This window comes from Clarias gariepinus, chromosome 18, assembly GCF_024256425.1.
Source record: "Clarias gariepinus isolate MV-2021 ecotype Netherlands chromosome 18, CGAR_prim_01v2, whole genome shotgun sequence".
In the NCBI taxonomy this organism is placed as follows: Eukaryota; Metazoa; Chordata; class Actinopteri; order Siluriformes; family Clariidae; genus Clarias; species Clarias gariepinus.
Genome location: NC_071117.1, coordinates 13,501,909 through 13,525,944, shown reverse-complemented (window position 1 = coordinate 13,525,944; position 24,036 = coordinate 13,501,909). Strand labels below are relative to the sequence as shown.

The 24,036-nt window shown below is 39.3% G+C and overlaps 1 protein-coding gene across 2 annotated transcripts in view; it reads left to right on the top strand.

The window, feature by feature from the left end:
• itga6b (integrin, alpha 6b) overlaps window positions 1–24,036 on the top strand; it is a 32,889-nt gene that overhangs the window by 6,159 nt on the left and 2,694 nt on the right. The window contains exons 2-25 of one of the 2 annotated variants that reach the window (XM_053476588.1): window positions 10,364–10,491; window positions 10,739–10,818; window positions 10,903–11,164; window positions 11,754–11,885; window positions 13,159–13,372; window positions 13,458–13,651; window positions 14,238–14,332; window positions 14,533–14,660; window positions 15,042–15,131; window positions 15,220–15,281; window positions 15,402–15,571; window positions 16,184–16,324; window positions 16,428–16,543; window positions 17,677–17,833; window positions 17,925–18,008; window positions 18,092–18,171; window positions 18,274–18,348; window positions 18,560–18,662; window positions 18,771–18,944; window positions 20,852–20,950; window positions 21,037–21,147; window positions 21,558–21,656; window positions 21,760–21,885; window positions 22,719–22,828. In XM_053476588.1, the coding sequence (XP_053332563.1) occupies window positions 10,364–10,491; window positions 10,739–10,818; window positions 10,903–11,164; window positions 11,754–11,885; window positions 13,159–13,372; window positions 13,458–13,651; window positions 14,238–14,332; window positions 14,533–14,660; window positions 15,042–15,131; window positions 15,220–15,281; window positions 15,402–15,571; window positions 16,184–16,324; window positions 16,428–16,543; window positions 17,677–17,833; window positions 17,925–18,008; window positions 18,092–18,171; window positions 18,274–18,348; window positions 18,560–18,662; window positions 18,771–18,944; window positions 20,852–20,950; window positions 21,037–21,147; window positions 21,558–21,656; window positions 21,760–21,885; window positions 22,719–22,787 (2,989 nt within the window). In that variant the 3' untranslated portion in view covers window positions 22,788–22,828. The remainder of the gene's footprint in view (window positions 1–10,363; window positions 10,492–10,738; window positions 10,819–10,902; window positions 11,165–11,753; window positions 11,886–13,158; window positions 13,373–13,457; window positions 13,652–14,237; window positions 14,333–14,532; window positions 14,661–15,041; window positions 15,132–15,219; window positions 15,282–15,401; window positions 15,572–16,183; window positions 16,325–16,427; window positions 16,544–17,676; window positions 17,834–17,924; window positions 18,009–18,091; window positions 18,172–18,273; window positions 18,349–18,559; window positions 18,663–18,770; window positions 18,945–20,851; window positions 20,951–21,036; window positions 21,148–21,557; window positions 21,657–21,759; window positions 21,886–22,718; window positions 22,829–24,036) is intronic. The other variant, XM_053476587.1, reaches the window with a different exon arrangement.

Sequence of the window (24,036 nt, the reverse complement as noted above, 5' to 3'; positions counted from 1 at the left end):
AAATCATCGCAAGTCCTCCGTAGGTTATGTAAAGAAAACAAAAATTAATTGTTACTTTAACCCTTCAAGTCCGTAACATTTGTTCTTTTCTCACGTGACTTCAATAGACGCTATGCAGCGCAGAACACCGGAAACAGAATTGAGCGGTTCTTCTCAGGGGGCTTCTGGTCCGAATCATTCATTCTTTTGTCATGTGAATGATTCGTACCAGAAGATATGAGAGGTGAGCTGCTCATTCCGAACTATAGCCAAAATTGGTGTATGTAGACATGTTGGGGGCCTGTTTATTAAAAATGTAAAATTTTATTTTATTTCTGATAAAAACAACAAAATGAACTAAATGACGTGAAAAAAGATTCATTCATTCTGATGAACGATATTCAAAGATGATGATATCTAGATTCTAAAATGATCCAAACGTCCCGTCACTACACTGATGGAGACTTGGGTAGAAAACTGTTCAGGGCCATTTAAGTCCTGAAACTTTCCATGTGATTTTTTTTAGTGGAAAAACAAGAAAATATATATCTTAAGTCCTTACTCGTCTTTAAATGATCCACATGGGCCGTTTTCAGCAGGAGCGAGTGATCTCCATGTGATTAGAACTCCAAGCAGATGTAGGTCATCATGTTGGATCAGGCAGGTCTGGAGGGCACGAGAGGTCAGGTATTTCTGGAGTGGCGTTTTAGGAGATTTATGTTTAAAGATGTAAAGATAAGATATAACCCAGTTCTGGATTGCTGCTGGTGTCTTCAGCAGGACTTAATTAAACTTAGAACTAGGGGGCAAAGGTTGCTCACTGGTTACGTTGTTGGACTCACAGGTTCAAACCTTGTACCATTAAGGTTGCCACTGTTAGACCCTTAAACCCTTAACTGCTTAGTCAAGTAGGCTTTTATTGTCATTTTAACCATATACAGTTCAGTACAAGATGAAATGAAATAACGTTCCTCCATGACCAAGGTGCTACATATAACATAAATTAACAAAAAACTAACTAGCTAACTAACTAAGAAACCTAATTAGTTGACTAGCGGAGACAAAACAGATTAACACTATAAATAAACAGAAACTGTCTAAGTCCTAAACAGAAAAAAACAACATAAAGTTCAACACTTTGTTCACTTTCTTGTATCTAAGTATAACATTATTTATCCTAATCATTAATTTACTGCATAAAGTAAATTATACAACAGATAGTTTTGACCGAGCAATCTGATTGCACAAGTGGTATCCCATGAGTGGTGATAATAGATGGCAACAGCACTGGGATGTTTAACTTTATGTACCACTCTGCATACCAGGTGTTCTAACAGATGTTCATTATCGGTCACAGCAAGGTGAAAGTAGTTCAGAGACGAGAGCGAAACCAGTCACAGATGCATTTGAGGAAGAAACACATCTGATAACGTTACGTCAGTTTAAACAGCACAGTCACTTTGTCTGCTGCTATCATTCTGTGTTGTTTCATTTACACCTGAGCTGAGCTAGCTAGCTAACGAGCTTCTAATACAAGGCTGAATTCCAAATGAAACTCTTAATCACACAGCACGTTAGCTTACCATTTAGCGCTTACCATCAATGCTTAAATATACTTTGAAGGACTTTTTGGACAGTTAGGAGTTAAAACGATTGAGTACGATTTCAGTCGGACAAACAAGTTTTTGTCGAGCTAACACAATTAGTCAGACCAATACGACGTCACGTAAACATACTGACTGAGTGTTACAAAGCACCCGTGCTGCAGACTACGTCCATAAATCCTAAACAAACTCTAACATTGTCGACACAAGGTCTTTTTTAATCTCTTCATATGAAGCATCCACTTTAGTCTTAACTGAGATCATTTACAAGTGAAAATAGTTCCTGGTGTAGACGGTGTGTCTCATGTCTGCATGTGTCTTTGCTCGCTCCAGCAGTCTTTACTCGTCCAGTTGTTGTCTTGCCTTAAAACTGTTTATCCAATAGCGGAGGTCAGCCAGGCCTGGACGCAGACGCCTCTATCGCATTACTGTCGAGCTGCTTGGGCTCACTCTGGATACCGTGAACCTTCACCAGGACTAATGAGGGCGTGACTCATAGGTCATTATAAGGAAAAAAAAAAAATTCCAGGATCCAGAACGGTAATAAACTTAAATTTATTATACAGTTCATCCCCTCACTCGCGGTCTTTGTGTCCTTCTTTTTGTTTTGATTTTATTTGCTGTTTATCTTCTCTCCAACGTCTGAGACGATCACGGCGCTGTTGCTGTACAACCCAATAAGGCATCTTGTGATTCTTCAGACACGGTATATAAAAAAAAAGGAAGAACATAAAACAGTAGATGCTTGTGTTCAGGTTTTATAGACGGTGAGTTTGGTAGCTTTTAAAACTCTTAGCATTCTTTTTTTAAACATACTGTACAGTATATGGAGCTCAGGATTGTGCAGTATAGAGTGACATACAGTATTCTGAGTGATAGAAATAGCACAGATACACATGATTACATATTTTTCTGGTTGTTTTTGGTCGTTTCTATGACCAAAAGAAAAAAATAGGGGGAAAAAAGCTCATTTTGAGAGTTCGACATTGTTTGCGACGTCATTCCCTTATTCCGGTAGGGGTAACATTTACACGTTGTAAAAGTAATGATAACTCTCCTTCTACCCGACATATCCGGAAACCCCAAATTATACAGTTTGATGTCTGAACACACACTGGCAAGGCTTCCATGTATTGTTTTGTTTTGTTTTATCATCATTGACCTGACTTGAGTTTCAATAGTTTTAATACATTAAAGAAAATAATTTTCTTTGATGATTACTGTTGAAAACGTACAAAAAGAAAAACTGCAATGGCAGAGTTAATGGTTATAAGATGTTACACCCTGTTATTATCAGTAGAGGTTTTTTCCCCTGGTAGTTCAGTTTACACTCACAGTGTGAGTCAGAGGACTTTCCTCAGATAAAAGGTGAATTGTTGTTATTTATACAGATTAAGGTTTTGCATAGTTTACAGATGAGACGTATTTGGTCTTTCGCACATTGCAGTGGTTTAGGGCTGTTGATGGTCGATGCTGTTGATTGTCACTAACGGCCTCCGGCAACATGAATCAGTCGCCGTTACACAGTGCTTTCTTTCTTTCTTTCCTTCCTTCTTGAACTGCATGGGTATATTTACATCTACTTGTCAGATCATCTGTGAAACAAATTCATTTTAGTTATCACTTATGTATGTCATGGCAGCAGCAGGATAAACAGTCATTCCTTCATCAACCTCATGCCTCAGGCCCTCTGTACACAGGATAAAGCTATATAAATGCAAGATAAAATAAGTGCAAGATGTGGTAGGGCAAATAGTCTTTTGAGTTGGATGGGAAGGTGTTAAGCATGCTTGTGTGACCATGAGACCGAATGTAAGGTTTCAGCTACAGGAGTCACCTCTGTCAGGAATGACTCAGACCAGGGACATGACCGTAAACAAAGCATCGGGTTTGTTTCACTAAATCACTCTCACAATATCAGAGGCAGAGAACATAAGAGCTAAGGGACTCCTCAAAACGAAACTGCACTTTTCCTCAATTAAACTTTGCCTAATGTAAAATTAAAGACTCAGGTAGACATTTTAAAGACAAAATGACGAGTGAAGCGTCCCACAGGTAATTAAAGGTGCGTGAATAGGTGTTGTGCGTTTGCAGTGCTTGCTAGTCTAAGGACGTTGCCTAGCAACCAGCTTTAGTTCCTTTATAGAAGTCAGTTTTGCTGGCTGCAACCCCGCCTACTATACATCCCATGGTGGAAGAAATCCCGACTGTTACAGCGCTGCCACTGGAAACGTCTTTTATAACTCGTCAAGAGGATTCATTATGCAAGGGTTCACTTTTTTCAGACATTGGATCTCTAGTTGATGTATACAAACAAAAAGTGACCAGTGTTTGGTTTTATATTGGCCGGGGTTTAAACAAGCCAATTAGATTTCCCCCCTAAAGTGACCTCATATAAGAAGAGCCCCTCCTCCAGCTTGTTGCTGGTGTCTGGAGGGGCGTGGCTCAGCAGTAGCTTATTTACAGAGATGCTGAAACAAAATTTCCCGTTGTGTCTATCCTGTAATGGATTGGCCCCCTGTCCATGGTGTACCCCACCTGGTGCCCAGGTGTCCTGAGATAAGCTTCAGGTCCCTTATGACCCTGTATACAGGATAAGCGGTAGAGAAGATAAATGAATGAATAAAGCTTACATAAGTTTTAATGGGAATTTAAGTAATAAAAATATTTGGGGTTTTTTTCTTTCTGACAGCAAAATAATAATAATAAAAAAAACATTATCTTTCATGCTGGCAACGCAATTGAGTTTCCACACTGATCTCACTTGGCTGGCAGCAAAGTGTTTTTTTTTCACATTCCTTGAACTATTTGATGTTTTTATTGGCTGCCACGTCTACATGGAGTACATTTTCTATCCGAATGGATGAAACAAAAAATTACTACATATGATGTACATGTGAGGTCAGTTACACTGTCTGTGAATACGTACTTTGCTTAGGGTTATCAATAGTATTAGACATTAAACACCTTCGAAAATATGATATATTAAACCTAGTAGATGTATTTGTACTTTGGTCGTAGAAATAGAAATTTTATGATGGTAGAGATTATGCTGGAATATATAGATGATTATATATCAATGAACTGACATTGAGTGACGTTGCATTCTATGTACCTGACTAACTGGTTAATTATTACTATTGCTAGTCATTCTTTAAAAGCGATATCACTTGCACTCTCAAGGACTGACAGAGCAGGATATTTTGGCTGAAGCTGCACTATCATGGTTTTTACTCTACTTTTATTATAATATCTCTCTTATGTTAATAATCCTTACTATGAGTCGTAAGTTGATTCCGATCTCACTTGCACACAGTTGCTCTCTATATTTCTTTTACCAAGTAACCTGAACTCACTGAGAATTCATACATGTACGATTTGATTGATGTGTATTTCTTGCGAGTTATGCTGCTGTTAAAAAATGACCACCTGCCCTAAGTCGTAACCCCAACCACAGATCTCCATTGAAATACGTTTGGGTGAAATCTTGACAGATTGCAGGTTGTGAGATTTTCATGCTAAGAGATAGATGGTGTAATGGATATGCCTAACCTTTTACCCAGAATTCATTAACAGGGTCGAGCTGAGTCCTCCGGGAGAAATGCGAGAGGGAGGAAATCATGTTTTCAGCTACTTGATCAGATATTGGTTTTGAGGTTGGTTAGGGATGATGTCTGCTTGAGACAGTAACACTGTATCCAGATGTGCGAGGAGGAGATTATAGGCGGACATCAGAACATGAACAAGGAGATAAGAGAACTTATCATCAGATGGATGATAAGGGTTTTTTAAAATTCCAATATTGGACAGTAGGTGAAAAACTTCACAGCACTTACTGTACTTTACACAGCTTGTTAGGAAGCCCTGATGCAGCACCCCTGGAGGATACTGTATATGGTTAAGGGCCCAACTGCTTAGCAGTGCTGGGACTCAAACCATTAAACTTCTGATCACAAACCCAGAGCCCTTACTGTTTGAGCCACCACTGGTACAGTAGTTGGTGGCCGAGGCGCTTGGGTTGGGGTTGGGGTTTTGAGCCCTGTCACTGGTCACCCATTGTTGGGTCCTTGGGTAAGACCCTTAACACTAAACCCCATACAACCCAGCACCTGCATGCAGTGCCAGTCCCAAGCCCGGTTAGAAAATGAGAGGGACTCAACCTAATTGACATCCTTGCAAAACCTGTGCCAGATCTTTTGACTCTGAGGTTTTGGGAACGATCTGAGGGGCAACACCTACGATAAAAGCTAAAAAAGAAATGGCATTACAATATATATGACCGTGATGATACTTTAGAGGAGTATTTCAGGGGTACAGTCAGTTGTCGGTGCAGTTCAACAAGTAACTGTCTAAACAGTGCACCGGTTGTCCAACATTAATTAGTAAATAAAATAGTACACATATGTATATCTATAAAATGTCTTAATCTAAATAGCACTATTTTTAGAATATAAAAATTCATCATGTTTTTTTTTGCGTCATTAAAAACTAATTGAAATGTATTTACATATATGGCATTTATTAATATAAGCTCCACAACTTTTTTGGCATGGACGCTTTAAAATTAGATTGAAAATTCATTAAAAAATGTCTCGCTGGAATCCAGAGCTCGCAAATTGGACAGAGGCAAATGCCAAGTATGTATTTAGCGACACAAAGAGATGGTTGTCTCATTGGAAAATCTGACCCATTTCTCTGTACGCTCTGTAAAAGAGCTTGATGTCATGAGCCTGTTCATGTATTAGGGCTATTTTATTATATACAATAAAGCATCTTGGGATGAGATTTGAGACGTTTTCACTGCAGTAAGAGTTAAACAGGTGTAGACTGTTTGTTTATGTTTCGTACAAACATATTATAGATATATTAATAGTTACATAAAGCTACATATACATATGTGGTGATCGCCGGGGTCCAAGCACTGTTTTTAAATAGTACCTTAAGTGTCCAGTTCTCGTCACCCCGGGGACTTCTCTTGTTACCCAGAACGATAAAGATCCTCTAGATGTGCAGGCATATCAAGCTCAATGCTGTTCTCAAATGGCTGCTGAAAGCTGGTTAACTAACCTGATGGTAGCCTTTTTTTTTTACAGGTCGCATATTAAACTCGTTTTTAAACCATTTTACATATGCCTTGGACGTCTCCAAAATGTGTCTGTTAATTTCTAAGCTGAAAATACAACTCAGATCCTGCATTCTGACTTGATTTTCTAGCCTGTGTCACTCCTTTTCCAAACACGCTGTTTCAGTGTCTGTAGTCTTACAGTACATGAACCGCAACTGAACGCCTCTTTAAAGAAGTACGTTTTCCTAGCCAGTCAGCATGCAGTGACCTTGAGACGTCCATGTTCGGGACATTATCATGCTGCTAACATCTAACTTAGCTCTTTTTAAAACCTAAAAAATCTGGTTTGCTTGTTAAAGCTCCAGTGAATACAAAAGTGAACTCCTACATTTAAGGATTCACTTTCATTATTCTCACAGTCACATAAGAAGATTCCAGATATTTTGTGACATTTGCATTTAATGATTCGACAAAAGTATCTCATTTGACCAAATTAATTATTCAATTCAATGCAAACGTCCAACCAGCTCCCAACAAAGCTGGGAGTTATTGCCAAATCCCTGTACAGTCCTGACCTCGCTCTAAGACATTCCCACATAATTGGGCCATAAAAGCAGTTCCTGGGAGGCCAGCGTTTCAGCGTTGGCTCTGCGGTACTGAGAAAACGTTTTACCTTGATGGTATCCAAGCAGGACTGAAATGCTGGGATAAGTGCATTACTGTAACAGCTACTATAAAACTTAAAACTGTGTTGTTATTCTGCACAATCAGAAGTCCTGGTTTGACTTGAGCACCGAGTATCACACTGAAAACCTTCCATCCAACACTCCATTTTCTAGACTGCTTATCCTGAATAGGGTTGCGTCAAGCCTAGAGCCAACCCCAGGAAATCCACCAACATGCAAACTCCATGTAGACAGACTGAAGGCTGTATCCACAATATTATTAACACATGCATACGTTACTTGGATATGAATATGTCCATGACATGCAGTTTAGCATTTGCTTTAAGGCAGTCCGAGATTAGCAAGCAAGAAAACCCTGGAAATGTCAGATTAGTAGCTATAATTATTATGAATGAGTGCAATTGTCGTTCGCCCTTATGGCATTTGACCTCATTGGCCTTCGCCTCATGTATACACTGAATTCAACAAGAAGCGTTGTAGATTTATAAAGGGTGTAAAGGATTCCACATTCAGTCTGGAATAGAGTTGATTTGCGGTTTCTATAGCAGATGTTTCTAACTGGATGTGACTTCTTGGTTAATGCAACTCTTTCGCTATTTTATCTGTTATTATTTGTTGTTGTCGTTGTTAAATGTCCTTCCTGAACTATATCTGTCTCAAGGATGTCTGAAATAACAAAGCCTCCAAACAGACCTGTTGTGACTGCCAAGGGCTTTGATGTTGCCCCAGGGCTTTTCCTGCTGCATTGTGGGTAACGTAGTCTCCACCACGGTCAGAACCGCTTTTTGTTTTGTGGTCACAAAGAGAACTTGTGTAGTCGACTCTGAAGTGTCTCGATGAATGTTATCGCCTCAGCAGCTGATCCGGAAAAAGAAGAAAAGGGCCTTTGAGTCAGATAAATGTGCTGAAAGCAGAGCTGTGGCCTCTGCCCTGTGTGTGTGTCTGTTGTCCTCTCGGCGCTGCAGCGCTCCTTTTCAAATTAAGTCAGAAAGGACTGCTCTGTCGTTACTTCAAGGGTTAGAGTCACTGTTGAGTGATGTGTGACATAGTGGAGCTGCGGTGTTAAAAACAGAGCGAGTGCTTTCTGTGGTGTGTACAAACCGCTGACCACTGAAATTGCTGAAAAGATGATGTCATTGCTCGGTGACCATAGTGCATGCACAACATGTCAGTTAATACCGGACAGTTAATTAAAAGAGAGTACAATTCCATAATTAATAGCAAGCATGGTGGCGTAGTGGTCGGCACTGTCGCCTTGCACCACGAGGGTCCGGGTTCAATTCCCAGATGCATGGAGTTTAGATGTTTTCTCTGGTCTTAGTGGGTTTCCTCCGGGTACTCCGGTTTCCTCCCACAGTCCAAAGACATGCAGATTAGTCTAATTGGTGTACCCGTATTACCTGAAGTGTGTGAACGGTGTGTGTGCCCTGTGATGGATTGGCACCCTGTGAACCTGTATACAGGATAAAGCAGTATAGACGATAAGTGAGAATTTATAGCAAACAATTACTAATAAAATGTACATGTATACAAACCTGATTCCAAAAAAGTTGGGACACTGTACAAATTGTGAATAAAAACAGAATGCAATGAAGTGGAAGTTTCGAATTTCAACATTTTATTCAGAATAGAATATAGATAACATATCAAATGTTGAAAGTGAGACATTTTGAAATGTCATGCCAAATATTGGCTCATTTTGTATTTCATGAGAGCTGCACATTTCAGAAAAGTTGGGACAGGTAGCAGTAAGAGGCCGGAAAAGTTAAATGTACATATAAGAATCAGCTGGAGGACCAATTTGCAACTTATTAGGTCAATTGGCAACATGATTGGGTATAAAGAACAGAGAATCTGGAACAATCTCTGTGCGTGAGGGTCAAGGCCGGAGGACCATACTGGATGCCCGTGATCTTTGGGCCCTTAGACGGTACTGCATCACATACAGGAATGCTACTGTAATGGAAATCACAACATGGGCTCAGGAATACTTTCAGATAACATTGTCGGTGAACACAATCCACCGTGCCATTCGCCGTTGCCGGCTAAAGCTCTATAGGTCAAAAAAGAAGCCATATCTAAACATGATCCAGAAGCGCAGGCGTAAAAGGCTCATTTAAAATGGACTGTTAGCCGTCAAAAATTTAAAGTTCTTTTTGGGAAACGGAGACGCCATGTCATCCGGACTAAAGAGGACAAGGACAACCCAAGTTGTTATCAGCGCAAAGTTCAGAAGCCTGCATCTCTGAAGGTATGGGGTTGCATGAGTGCGTGTGGCATGGGCAGCTTACACATCTGGAAAGGCACCATCAATGCTGAAAGGTATATCCAAGTTTTAAAACAACATACTGTATGCTCCCATCCACACGTCGTCTCTTTCAGGAAAGACCTTGCATTTTCCAACATGACAATGCCAGACCACATACTGCATCAACTACAACATCATGGCTGTGTAGGAGAAGGATGCGGGTACTGAGATGGCCAGCCTGCAGTCCAGATCTTTTACCCATACAAAACATTTGGCGCATCATAAAGAGGAAGATATGACAAAGAAGACCTAAGACAGTTGAACAACTAGAAGCCTGTATTAGACAACATTCCTATTCCTAAACTTGAGCAACTTGTCTCCTCAGTCCCCAGACGTTTGCAGACTGGTATAAAAAAAAGAGGGGATTCCACACAGTGTTAAACATGACCTTGTCCCAACTTTTTTGAGATGTGTTTTTAGCAACTTATAGTATTGGTTTTAGTTGAAGGTTGCTGTTTACTGACAGATGGTTTATAGTTTATTTTGTAGGTTGTAGAATGTTGGATGTGCGTTGTCAGATCATACAGTATCATGATTATAATCTATTTGCTATTATAAGATTTTTTTCTTTTTTAATTAAAAAAAGACAGACAATTAAAGATGGAAACGGTATAAAAAATATTATCTATAGATGTAACCAATGACTTTAACGTTGCATCATTTAATTTTGTTTTTCATTTGTGTATGTGATGTTTGCTTTTGTTTTGTTTTTTGTATGCAGGCTGCTGGTTGGTGCTCCCAGGGCGAAGAAAATATCCGGTCAGCAGTCAAAGATAACAGGAGGCTTGTACAAGTGCGACATGAACCCTGCCAGCTCTGCCTGCGACAGAATAGTTTTTGACAATAGTGGTACGCATATACTGAACTCTGTGTGTATATTTATTTATACCGCTCATTTTTACAGGGTTGCATGGGTTTTGGAACTTTGGGCATGTAGTGGGGTAAACACTGGACGAGGTGCCAATCCATCGCAGGGCACACACACATACTGTACAGTACATATTCACAAACAATTTGGGAACGTTTACATACTGCATACAGTATATATTTATATATTTATGTCATTTCATATTAATTTTGTGTTTCGTGTTTGTAGAGGACCTGACAAAGGAGAGCAAAGACAACCAGTGGATGGGAGTCACAGTCCAGAGTCAAGGACCCGGGGGCAAGATTGTGGTCAGTGATTGCTAGCTTGTGTGTATATATGTGTGATGTATTCGCTTTATATACTAAGCACCTCCTGGTTTCTGCCGGTACCAGACCTGTGCGCATCGCTACCAGAAGAGACAGTTTACTAACACGCCGCAGGAGTCCCGGGACATAACGGGTCGCTGCTACGTGCTCAATGAGCAGCTGGAGATCGATGAAAGCACAAGCGACGAGGGTGGAGACTGGAGCTTCTGCGAGGGACGAATCAGGGGTCATGAGCGGTTCGGCTCCTGCCAGCAAGGCCTCTCGGTCACCTTCACCAAGGACTACCATTACATAGTGTTCGGAGCACCTGGAGGCTTCAACTGGAAAGGTAGGGGGAGACGGGGGGACAAAGAGGAGGAGTCTAAATTAAAAGCCTAAAATGAAGGAAGAGAGATGAGTAGGAAAAGATGCCGGTATGGAGAGGAGAAAAAAGGAAGGGACTATAGATTAGAAAGAAAGAAAGTGTTGTGGGGATGTGAATATGGAGAGATGATTGGGAGGAAATGAGAAGGGTGGACAGCCGAGGAATATAAGTAAAGGGGTTGTCGAGGAGACAGTACGTAATGAAGAGAGGAAAAGAGATGGCCGGCAAGTAGATGGAGGAAATGGGAAGAGGAAAAGATGAGAGAAGAGAAGAAGAAAGGCAATGGGAAATGGATAAGTGGGGAAGACTAAAGGAGGATTAAGATAAGGGGTGAGAGGTCAAGATCAGGATTTGAAAGAGAAGGACATTTGTTTTAGGTGTATCAGTCTCATTTCACTTTAATTTTTTCATTTTTTCTTCTTTTAACACATTTTTTTACATTTTCTTTTGCATTTCACCTCATCCTACAACTACCCCACGTGTTCTGTTCTCCTGCACTTTCATCCATCTGTCCATCATCTCTGATGATCCTTCACCTTGGACATGGCCTCAGGTGTTGTCCGCTTGGAGCAGAGGAACAACACGCTGATGGAGATGGGGTACTACGATGATGGGCCATACGAGGTCAAATACATCACGCCTGAAGGCCTTGACGATGTGGCCGTCCCTGCTAATAGCTATTTAGGTGTGTTCATCACATCACATCACAAAAAACATTTCCTTAAATCGTCATTTCATCACAGGTTCTTTTTTGGTTTCCTTGACAGACATGGGTCCATGCTTAGATACTCAGTCAAATTTCCTCTTTCTGCAGCAGGTTTCTGTACATGTGTGTACTGTATACTGTATGTGTGTGGCTTTTAGGTGTCCTGTTTATGACTAGTGTATCCGACAGTGACCCCGATCAGTTTGTATATAGATCTCATCCTCCTCGAGCTGATGCTACAGTGGAAAGCCTCTTGACCACCAATAGCTACTTAGGTTTGTGGGACGTCCGGGGTTATTATCAATCATTTCAGCCATCTCCCTCAACCAATAGACATGATCAGCCATAACATTAAAAACCTTAACATTATAACACCGGGACATGACTACACAAGACCTCTGAGGGTGTGGAGGGCTGTGGTATCTCGGACCAGGACGCTGGCAGCGGATCCTTTGGTACTGTGGATTGTGGGGTGAAGCCTATGTGGATCAGACTTGCTTGTCCAGTGAAGCCCATGCGAGCTTGTGGGATCTAATTAGACGGGCTGGCTTTTGGTCCCCGTGGTTCCCATGAACCTCTCACCAGTTTACTGGTATAATCAATGTTAACGTCATAATGTTTTGTAATGTTAATGTTATGGCTGATTGGTACTGTATATACTTTACCTTACATGTATATTGCATGTAGTGCTTGGGCTTTCATCGTTTAAATGTCTTTGTTTTTCAACATTGTTTATATGTATATAAAAAGTTATAGTATGTACTGTTGTGCAAAGTGGTGTAACCTAGTGGATGCCTGGAAAAGGCTCATGATTGTGATCACGCTAGGGTTGTTACGGTTTGAAACGTTCATGATATAATGACCTAGTCTTAAAAAGATTCATGGTATAGTGGTGTAAATCAAGTAAAAAAATATTTAAGGTTTTTGTGGGTTCTTCATACATGCAGTACAAAGTGTCATTGGACAAAACGTCCTATTATACACATGAAATCCGGCACCGTAACAACCCTAGACCTCCCATATGTCCAAAGTTCTTGCCATTCAAGAAAGCTGCATGCTCATGAACATCAAGTCCAGTATGGATGTATAAGCCATTAGATGTCACTAGATGCATCTTATGTTTCTAATTTATGAATGGTCACAGCCAAAAATGATTTTGTCCATTTTTTTTAAAGCATTTTTGGTTGAACATTTTGTCACTGTTCTGATGAACCACTTTGACGACTCCCTGATCAGCCATGTCTCTCCTCAGGATTCTCTCTCGACTCTGGTAAGATGCTGACTAAGAAAGGTGAGCTGACCATCGTCGCTGGAGCCCCAAGAGCCAATCACAGTGGAGCTGTAGTTCTGTTGAAGAAGATGGCGGGTTCTGCTACGGACCTTGTCACTGAGTACATCATAGAAGAAGAAGGCCTGGCCTCGTCTTTCGGCTACGAGCTTGCAGTGGTCGATTTGAATGGAGATGGGTACGACGAGTAATTCAGCAATTTCAAACAGATTCTGTGAAATCTGCGTATGCTTGAATGCTTCCTTCTCGTCACTCTTTTACAGATGGCAGGATCTTGTAGTTGGGGCTCCTCAGTTCTTCGTGAAGGACGGTGATATTGGCGGCGCTGTTTACGTCTACATCAATCAGAAGGGAGACTGGGACAAGAGGATCACAACTAGAATAGACGGAGCCAAAAACTCCATGTTTGGGCTGGCTATTGAAAACCTTGGCGACCTTAACCTGGATGGATTTAATGGTTTGTGACTTGGGAATAATATTTTTTTCCACACAAATATTTTGTCTTTTTTACTTTTGACACCTGAGCTGTTTTTTAACCACTTTTAATAGCAACTTAGAATTGGTCCCGCTAGTTTGTTGTTAACTGGTTAGTGGTATCACATCAAATAAATTGCAAACATCCTGACAACAACAGCAAAAATAAAAAAGAAAACTAAAAAAAATTATTTTAGTCATTGAAGTTGGTGTAAAACAAATTTGATTCCTGAGTACCTCTAGGTTCCACTTTAGGCCCTTTTTGCTTTCTGAATGCACAGTGGCTTTTAACAGAGGAAGCTTAGTTTGAGCTTAGTTCTTCACCAGTTTAGTTTTACAGTAAGACTGTAAAGTGCCTAAAAAATAACCTACTTGGTGCTTGATAATCTGTCTAAAATAATCATATAAGGTGATAATGCACATACTGTAATGTAGTGTACGTTAGGGGCAACTGGAAAAGTGTAAAATATTTACAGTAAAGGTATATGTTGTTTAAAGATGATCATTATGATGGTGATGAACAGGCTCACCAATGTTAAATATGACCATGAGCTGTTTGTGTTGTCCAGATGTGGCTATTGGAGCTCCATATGACGATGATGGATCAGGAAATGTCTACATCTATCACGGCTCAAAGAACGGCCTCGATAAGGAACCTGCTCAGGTTTAACGCCATTTCATCATGCTTAAAAATTTATCTTTGTCTGTCTGTTTGTGAATTGTTGATTTTATTTGACTTTGGAGAATTTATATATTGTAAACGGGAAATGAAGATTAATACAGTCGAAGGCCGTTTGTGTCAGTTCCTGGCTGGTGTATTTACCTTTTTACTCACTCAAATTCCATTTTTTTTTTCTCTACCAGGTGCTGAAAGGAAAAGACCTAAATATTAAGATGTTTGGTTATTCTTTAGCTGGTAACATGGATTTAGACAACAACCAGTATCCAGATCTGGCTATTGGATCTCTCTCAGACACTGTGGTCATGTACAGGTGAGACATCCATCTTTTTATTCACTTTGAAAAGTTGACTTATTTGGCATATTATTTAAGCCATCATGATGCAGAACAAAATGTTTCCTATACACTGTATGCGCATTACACTGGGTATAAGGAAAAGCATACTGTATCAAAGAACTTAAGTGCTATGTAACTCTTTGAAGTACTAGAAATTGTTACAGGAAATTATTAATTTTACTGTAGGTTCTAAGAGTCAGCTTTTTAAGTCAGGTTTTAAGTGCATTACCCAATCACATCCAGGATCCATATATTTATCAGGATCAAACCTCTACATACTTCGCTCCTTGTTAAGTATCTAAATTCTGACTGCTGAACTTCCACTCTTCACACTCCTTCTAATCTGACACTTCACAGAGCAAGGCCAGTGGTTAACATAGAAAAGATGGTCACAACCACCCCCAAAGAGATAGACCTCACTAAGAAGAACTGCGGTGACAATATTTGGTAAGAAGGACTTCTCAATCATGATGTAATGATTTTATAAACTTTGCTGATGTGCATTGTTTTTCAATGAAATGAAATTTTTTTTCAGTATTAAGGTGGATGCGTGTTTCAAATTTACCTCCAATTCCAAAAACTACAGGCCTGTCCTTAGTGAGTACATAAAGCACCTTTTGTTCCTACTACACTGAAACTGGACATATAGATGCTCCAAATGTTTTGTGTTTTTTTTTTTTATTTTCATCTGATTGTTCTGTTCTTATTTCTACCCAGAAATCAAATACTCCATCCAGGTGGAGACGAAGAGGAAGGAGGACGGACTTCCGTCTCGTGCTGTTTTTGTCCCACCGTCGCCCTCTGACACTAGCTATGAGAGTACAGGAACAATAGATCTTATAAAGGAGAACCAACAAATGTGTGTCTCCAAAAAACTTCAACTTCAGGTATAACTAGCACAAAAGTACGTGGGTACAGTATCAGTCAAAAGTTTGGACACAAGTGTGGATTTATTTTCCACCTTCTAAAAAAAAAAAAAAAGATTTATTTTTTAGGTAATTTTATTAACAACTAAAACTGTCAGTTGGAACACTTCTTGCACAGTATTGTCAAATGCATTTGCAAAACCCATCAAGCACCCTGATGAAACTGGCTCTCATGAAGACCTTCCCAGGAAAGCAAGGCCAAAACTTACCTCTGCTGCAGAGGAGAAGTTCATTTAGAGTCACCAGCCTCAAAAATTAGCGATTAGAGCCGTTTTGAAGGCTTTATAAGTAGCAGACACTTCTCAATATCAACTGTTCAAATGAGATAATTGCATATTTTGGACGCCTTCAGCATTCCTTTACAATGTGGAAATAAATAAAAATCAGGAAAGAGCATAGAATCAGAAGGTGTGTTCTAATTTTTGACTGGTACTGTAGGCAGAGTTTCTGAGGCAACCTTAGAAATTGGTACATAACAAACTTTTGTGTGTTGGACTAGGTTGATGTATCTTGTCACAGCCGTAAAGTGTAATGTTTGTCTTCTAAAACCTGTTTCGCTGTCTTGCTATGAAGGATAACTTAAGGGATAAGCTGAGATCTCTGCCCATAGAGGTGAACGTGGAGATCGTAAAGCCATCAGGACGCAAGAAGAGGCAAAGCACTCTCTCAGAGCTGAGCCCTGTCCTCGCTGCGAGCCAACCCCTCCGTTCTGAGGTAAACAACATGTGGAAGATTGGCTTTAATTATGGCATGCATGAATATGCTTATATTATTATTTTTTGTTTTATTAATTGTTGTTATTGTTTTTTTGTCTCAGGTCAATTTTGTGAAAGAGGGTTGCGGCTCCGACCTGCAGTGCCAGAGTAACTTAAAGCTGGAGTGCAAATTATGCTCTCGAGAACAAAACCAAGACGTCTTCAAACCACTTAGTCTGTGAGTTGTCTCATAAAGTAAAAGTAAACATTATTCTGTCTCACATCAAACTTATCAGCCAGAACATAGTGTTGGTGCTGAAAAGTGTCTCATCTAAGTGAAAAAAGTAAATTTTTAAATAGTAATAATAGCATTTATAATAATATTATAGCATATAAAAGCATAGTAATTAAATAGCATCATAATTAATGCTAGAATAAAATGCTTTAAAAATAAACATATTTGCTAAATACAATTTTATGCCCTGTTGTGTAGTGTCTGTAACTTTTTTTGAATGAAAATCTTTTAGTAATCATAATTGTTATACAGAGGAAACTTGTCCAATTTAGATTTTACATGAAAAAGACATAAACCGGAAAAAGTCTGTTTTTTGTTAAGATATTGCCACAAGATTTTGAAATGGGTTATGGACACTACAGATTTTTTTCTTTAGAAAAAAAATCTTTTATTTTACTCAGAATGTTTAAATTTAAGCAACACTTTTTACAGGTCATATGCTTCAAGAAGTCCACACAAATTTCAGTGTCAATACTCACAAAGAAATATGAATAATTAGCATTTTAAATAATTATTGTTTGTCTTGAGACAGTAGAAACACATATTTTGTATTATATGTATAACATAAAAAGCATACAATCATCACCAATATTGGATTTTGCCCGTACTGTACTGTATGTAGAAAATATATTGTTTGGTAAATTACTGAATGAAATATGAGATACTTTTAATTAGGAAAGTTTATTTTATACTATATTTTATATTTTAAATTCAAATTTTATTTGTTACATACACAGTTATACACAGTAGGGTATGCAGTGAAATACGTATAAAACCGCTCATGACTTTAAAAATCAAGATTATCCATGAGAAATAAATTATGGAATAGAATAAGAATAAAATATAAAAAAAAACTTAGCTGCTGACTAAAATAAAAAATATAGGATATAAAAAAAAAAAAAATATATATATATATATTTATTTAAATATTTATATATTTTATAAAAAATATCAAATAAAAAAATAAGATATAAAGATATTTTTAAAAATGTTTATTTTTAAAAACTTTATATAATAATATAATTGGTATCAGAATTATAAATAAACTTATTTACCATCTCTTATCATGCTTTCAGTGAAAATGGATTGCCGGTCATTTCACTCAGCAACCAGAAGGACATTGCGCTGGAGGTCAAGGTGACGAATAAGGGTGGAGACGATGCGTATGAGTCAGTTCTAACCGCATCGTTCCCCGACTCCCTGTCTTACTCCGCAGTTCGCACCAAGTCTACTGTAAGTCGAACATCTCACGTCTGCACCACGTTTTTTTTAAGCCCTGCTTTTTACCTGCTTATATTCAATTAAACTTTTGCCCCTTATACAGGACAAGCAGATCTTCTGCGTGGCTAATCAGAACGGTTCAAAAGCTGAATGCGATCTTGGAAATCCTTTTAAAAAAGACTCAGAAGTAAGTCAAAGAGATAACAGGAATACTGTAGGTCTGTGTGATTCATCTGTTCTGATGCTGATGACTTATTTTTCATATTCTAGGTAGTATTTTACATTATTCTGAGCACCGGTGGGATTTCGGTGGATACGTCTGAAGTGGAAGTTAAACTTGAAGTTAAAACGTAAAAAAAAATTTCTAGACTTGTTTATCAAGCACATCCCATGGATGCCTTGTAAGATTATTGATAGTAACTACAGTATGTGTGTGTTTGTGTGCTTTGTAGGACGAGTCAACAAGCACCACTGTTAATAACACAGAAAGCTAAAGTTTTAATTGAGCTGCTGTTGTCGGTTTCCGGGTGAGTTATAAAAAATACCAGAACTTAATATACTGTCTACAAGTCTTTTTTTTTTTTTATACTTAAAAATATTATTTAGGTGAAATAAAATGTATATGAACATGAAGAACATTAAATCCATAATAATCAGAACAGGTTTTTCTAGTAATATTAAAAGTTTTTCAGTAATATAGAAATGTGTAGTGATCATTAATGGATGTGTTGGTTTTAGGGTGGCTAAGCCGTCCCAGCTGGAGTTCTCGGGAAAGGTCTTAGGAGAGAGCGCTATGAAGTCAGAAAGTGACATCGGCAGCCAGATTGACTATGAATTCCGGGTGAATACAATACTATACACCACTGTGTTTCAGCATGAGCCCCTTTTCTCCTCCAGTTCATGTTAATCAATAAGTTTATATAAATGGTGTTTATTGTAAATCCTAAAGGTGATAAACTTGGGAAAGCCACTGAAGTCGTTCGGCACGGCGTCTCTGAACATCGATTGGCCTATGAACACAGCTACACATAAATGGCTGCTTTACCTAATGAAGATCACTACCACGGGTACGGATAATATCCCCTGCACACCAAACAAGGTCAACCCGCTTAGTTTAAGTCAGGTAAGACATTCTTCAGATTACTTTTTTAAAGGTGACACTGCAATAAATCATACATTACCTCCCCACCGTATGGAGGTGGTAGGATATAGGAGGTACTTTAAGGTACAGAAGGATGTAGTTAAAGGTCCTGTATTGTATTATTTGTCTAATAAGTTAAGCCAGGTCTCAGAGTTCCCTCAAAATGCTCCATACCTTGTGAAAAAATGCATTTTGTTTAAACATCCCAAATGTCTTTTATTTCACTCCTTCTCCAAGTGTGGTATTTCAGTGTTTATGTAAATGAGCTTTTGCTGAGCCACACCTTCCAGAGAACATCAGAGCAGAGGAACAAGCTTGGTCACAATGGGGAAAAAAATAACTGGCTTGTCCATGTTCACAGTGTCAATCACATCGACTAGGCTTCTGTGAGCTCATGTGTGTGGAAGTGGGTAGATAGCTTGGAGTGTGTTGCAGTAAGAGCAGTAGATCCAATACTCCATGGTGGAATGGAGGCACTGATGTTGGACGAGAAGGCTTGGCTCGCAATCTCTGTTCCAGTTCATCCCAAATGTACTGGATGGGGTTGAGGTCAGGGCTAGTGATGGGCCGATCCACAATTTTCCTGTTCCGATCCGATTCCGATACACGACTGTCGATACCGATACAGATTCCGATATAATACATCTTTTTACTTTAATATTAGCATTATTTTTGTTGAAATTGTGCTGTTTGTAAGGTTACATCACAGAATAAATTAACTATTAAGTACTTGTTAGAAGAGCAAAAAATATACACAACTACTTTGAATTTAAAGGCATTCCAAAGGAATTTATGTCACACTTCACGGAAAGGTAGCAGCAACAGCTGTAAAATTTTGTAAATATCAAAAACACAACAATCTTGGTTGAAATAAGTTCAAGTATTATGTCCATTTTAGCAGCAACAACTGTGTAAAAAATAAAAGTGCAAAACATTAATACATTTTAAATAAATATCTGAACTATCAAAAAAGTAAGTTAAAAACAATAAGCCCAGACGCATCTATTTGACAGGTCAAGCAACAGACCAACAACAGCACCAACTGAATAAGGCTTTAAAATAAAACTGCAAAGAAATAAACATCTTCAGAGTAAAAAAAAAGGCAGTTAAAAAAAACCGTTTTTGGAAAACGTCAACGAGCGTCTGCTGCCTGGTGTCTTTTTCCCTGTTTGCTAGCATAACCTCCTGGTACTCTTTCCCGTGAAATCTCTGCAGGTGCTTGATTAAATTAGTTGTATTGTACGACGCAACCGTACTTCCACCCCTCGGCACGCTGGCTTTACACACATTGCAAGTATCCGTCTTGCTTTTCGGCGTTTCCAAACTAAAGTATCTCCAAACGAGCGACATTTTGTTCACAACAACGGCTAATGTTATTCGCTTGCTCAGATCGAAGTTGCCGCAGGTTTATGGTATGGAATAAGGAGCGGTGCATTGCGTCGAGTTTAAGGTCCAGTGCAAGCTGCGAACTGGAATATATAGATCGGGCCCGATATCATATCGGATCGGGCCCATCTCTAGTCAGGGCTCTGTGTTAGGGCCAGTCAAGTTCTTCCACACCGAACTCATCAAGCCATGTTGTTGTAGTCCTTGCTTAAGCACTGGAGTCATGTTGGAATATAAAAGGGCCTTCCCCAAACTGCTGCCACAAAGTTAGAAGCATAGCATTGTCCAAGATGTCTTGGTATGCTGAAGCATTAAGATTACCCTTAACTGGGGATAAGGGTCCTGATTGAAACACCTGACTTCAATAATTAACAGGTTTGGCGGATTACTTTTGTCCATATAGTGTATCTGATTCCTCATGAGCAGAAACTTTAACTTCCAGTCCTGAGACTGTAACATGTCATTTGCTTAATTCTTTTTTTTTTTTTTATGATCCATCACAGTCCAGGACCAAACGTGAGATTAAAGATCAAGATGACGGCACAGGAGACAAAGGGGTTTTATCATCTCTTTTTTCTGATAAGAGGACATCAAAAGTTTTGGTAAAAATCTGCTTGCTACTCAGCAACATTTTTGTTCCTAAACGCCAGTGCTATTTGTAAGCGGTTATTTGTTGTATCGTTCGCAGACGTGTGGTGACGGTGCATCGTGCGTGAAGCTTCAATGTAGTCTCCAGGGATTGGACAGCAACGCCGTCATCGCGCTGAGAGCTCGCCTGTGGAATGGCACCTTTATAGAGGTGGGTTTGAAGAATTATGTGTTGAAATGTGATGGGTAGTTGACCAGCTTTTGACTGTTCAGGTTTTAATGTATATTATTAGGGATTCAAGCACCAAACCCTATTGCCATGCAGATCAAAGCATGAATCATTATTAGATGTTAAACTTAGTCAGTATGTAGTATGTCCTGCTGTCTTGCTATTGAGTATGGGCCAGATTGGACTGGTGGTACTTCTAAAGTGCAACCTTTTACATTATGGCCTACATTTTGTGAATTGAGACTTGTCCCATGAAAACGTTCCCTGATTCCCCTTCACACCTGTAAAACAACTACAACAAAATTATTACTATACATCAAAACCTACTTTTGTGAACATTTTGCGATTGACCTGAACTCCTGAACTGTAACACTTCTTGTTGTTCCATGCAGGATTACGCTGAACTAAGTTATGTCGACATTATTGTGAAAGCATCCCTCAGTCTGACCTCTTCCTCCAAGAACGTAAAACTGACAAATACAGATACACAGGTAAGCTGAGACAAAACTGGAATTATATTCTGAGAGTCACCACATCTTTCTTAATATTATGCCACGTTATATTTGTGTGTGTGTGTGTGTGTATGTGCATTAGGTACGAGTGACTGTATTCCCAGTACGTAAGGCAGCGCAATACGGAGGTCTACCCTGGTGGATCATACTGGTGGCTATATTACTGGGCCTGCTCTTGCTGGGCTTATTGGTCTTCCTGCTCTGGAAGGTAAGAGTTGGTACAGCTGCAGTTTAACAGATTTGTCCACATCAACTCTTTCATTCATTAATTATGATTGGCCTGTCTGTTCATGTGTGCCTGTGTATCTGTGTGTACAGTATGTGTTGGTGTGTTTGAAAAAGTTGTAAATGGACTATGACCAAGCCATAAATGCTGTGACCATGGCTATAGAGTTGTTTATCCACTGCACATTCTAAAGCATTGAAACAGGAACTAGACTTTACAGCAGCTTGCAAGATTCGAAATGATCACGGCAGTGACAGTTTCAGCATTATGACACTCACGGTTGTCAGATGAATAATAAACACAATTGTCACTGATAAGATAGCAAACGGCGCATCAAATTATAACATAATTCTGACACAGGAGCGAAAGTACTAGGGATGCACCAATCATAAACACTTCTTATCAAAAAAAATCTAACATACAGTACAATATATATATCAGATTTGTCCATCTTCCCATTATCAAGTCCAACAATCTGCATCATCAGAAGCCCAATTGCAGAAACGTGAGCACAACACGTACGTGGCTCGGTCAAGCGTACAACCTGTGTCAATAATTGCCAAATAACGGTACTCAGTTACTGATAGGAACATTTCTTTAGAAATAAGGTTGAGAAAAACACGTTTCTTTAATGGGTTACAAATGTGGCACCAACAAACCTTTCAACATTGCAGTCCTATTATTCCCTAATATGAGCATAGACCAAATCTTACAACTGGAATGTTTGGGTTTTCTCTTTTTTGGTGCCAGAAGCTCTGGTACATTGTGCAGTTGGGGAAAAAAAGGCCCTAACCTAACAACTCTACTTCTTTTAGTGTGGCTTCTTCGGCAAAAGTGAGCCCAAGAATGAACCTGAGAAAGAGAGGCTGAATTCTAATGCATAGCGAGAGGAAGTGGCAAAGAAAGTTCAAGCAGCTCTCTTTTGGTAACGGAACTTTAAAGATCCATTCAAGCTCAATGGTTGGCATGGGTGGTCAGTGGAGGCTGCGCTAACTCACGCTAGCACGGATCATCAAGCTGCCTTGCATTGCTTCGATCTGGGGAAATGGTGGCAGTCAATTTTTATTATTCTCAAAAATATTCGCATAATAACTTTCAGTGCATAGCGATGACTTAAGATGGTGTGTACAATGCAAACCTCTCATGTATGGTGTGAGCGCTGGGGATAAAAGGGTTACATACATGGACACGCGTCATATTTTCTGATGTAATGCTTTTCAATTACAAGTATATGTATAGTACTGTGTGAAAGTCTTGAGCTACTCATCACTTCTTCGCTTCCAAAGAGGTAGACCATTTGTATTTTTTAATGTAGTCTTGAAGAGGGGCATTGGTGGCTCAGCGGTAGGTTTTTTGCCAGCCGTGCAGAAAGGGCCGAGTTCCCAATCAACGCCTAAAGCGCAGCCACTGGATGCAGTGCTGGTCCCAAGCCCAGATAAAATAGGAGGATTGCGTCAGTAAGGGCCTCAGCGTAAAACCTGTGGTGACCCCACGACGGGAACAGCTCAAAGGCCAACAACAATGTCGTCTTGAGCAATAGTTCTCAAGTCCAGTCCCTGCAGCAGCAGTTTCAAAGGAAGCTGTTGTTTGCTAAGCCACACAGTGACCTATGAATCATTCAAGCATGAAAACCATCTAACTTACTGTAAGGCATGAACCAGTGAGAAACGGGTGCGGATAATAACAGGTGATCAGGCCACTGATTAGTTTTACATAAAAAAAATAAAATAAATACATTTTCAATTGTATCTTTAGGGACTTTGCAGTAAAATATTTGTTCACATTGTTTTAGGTGAATCTACAATATGAACTTGATTTCATTCATTTTAATACAAAGAAATGAGGGGTTGCTCAAGACTTTTGCACAGTACCGTATATACGTGATTATCAAATTTTCACATTTACAGCTATGCTCAGCTTGATTGCAGTTGCTTGGAATTTGCAGACTCAAATCTTTCCTGCTTTCTTGTGCATGTTATATTTTCTTGATCTTCTGGTGCTAGATTCCTACCTGTTGCCTCTCTTAAACAAAATGTTGCTCATCGTACTTTCTGTATGTCTGGCACGCCTTTCATTTGTATCGAGCTTAAAAAAGAAAAAGTAGTCCACATGTGGCTCATGGTGTACTGTAGC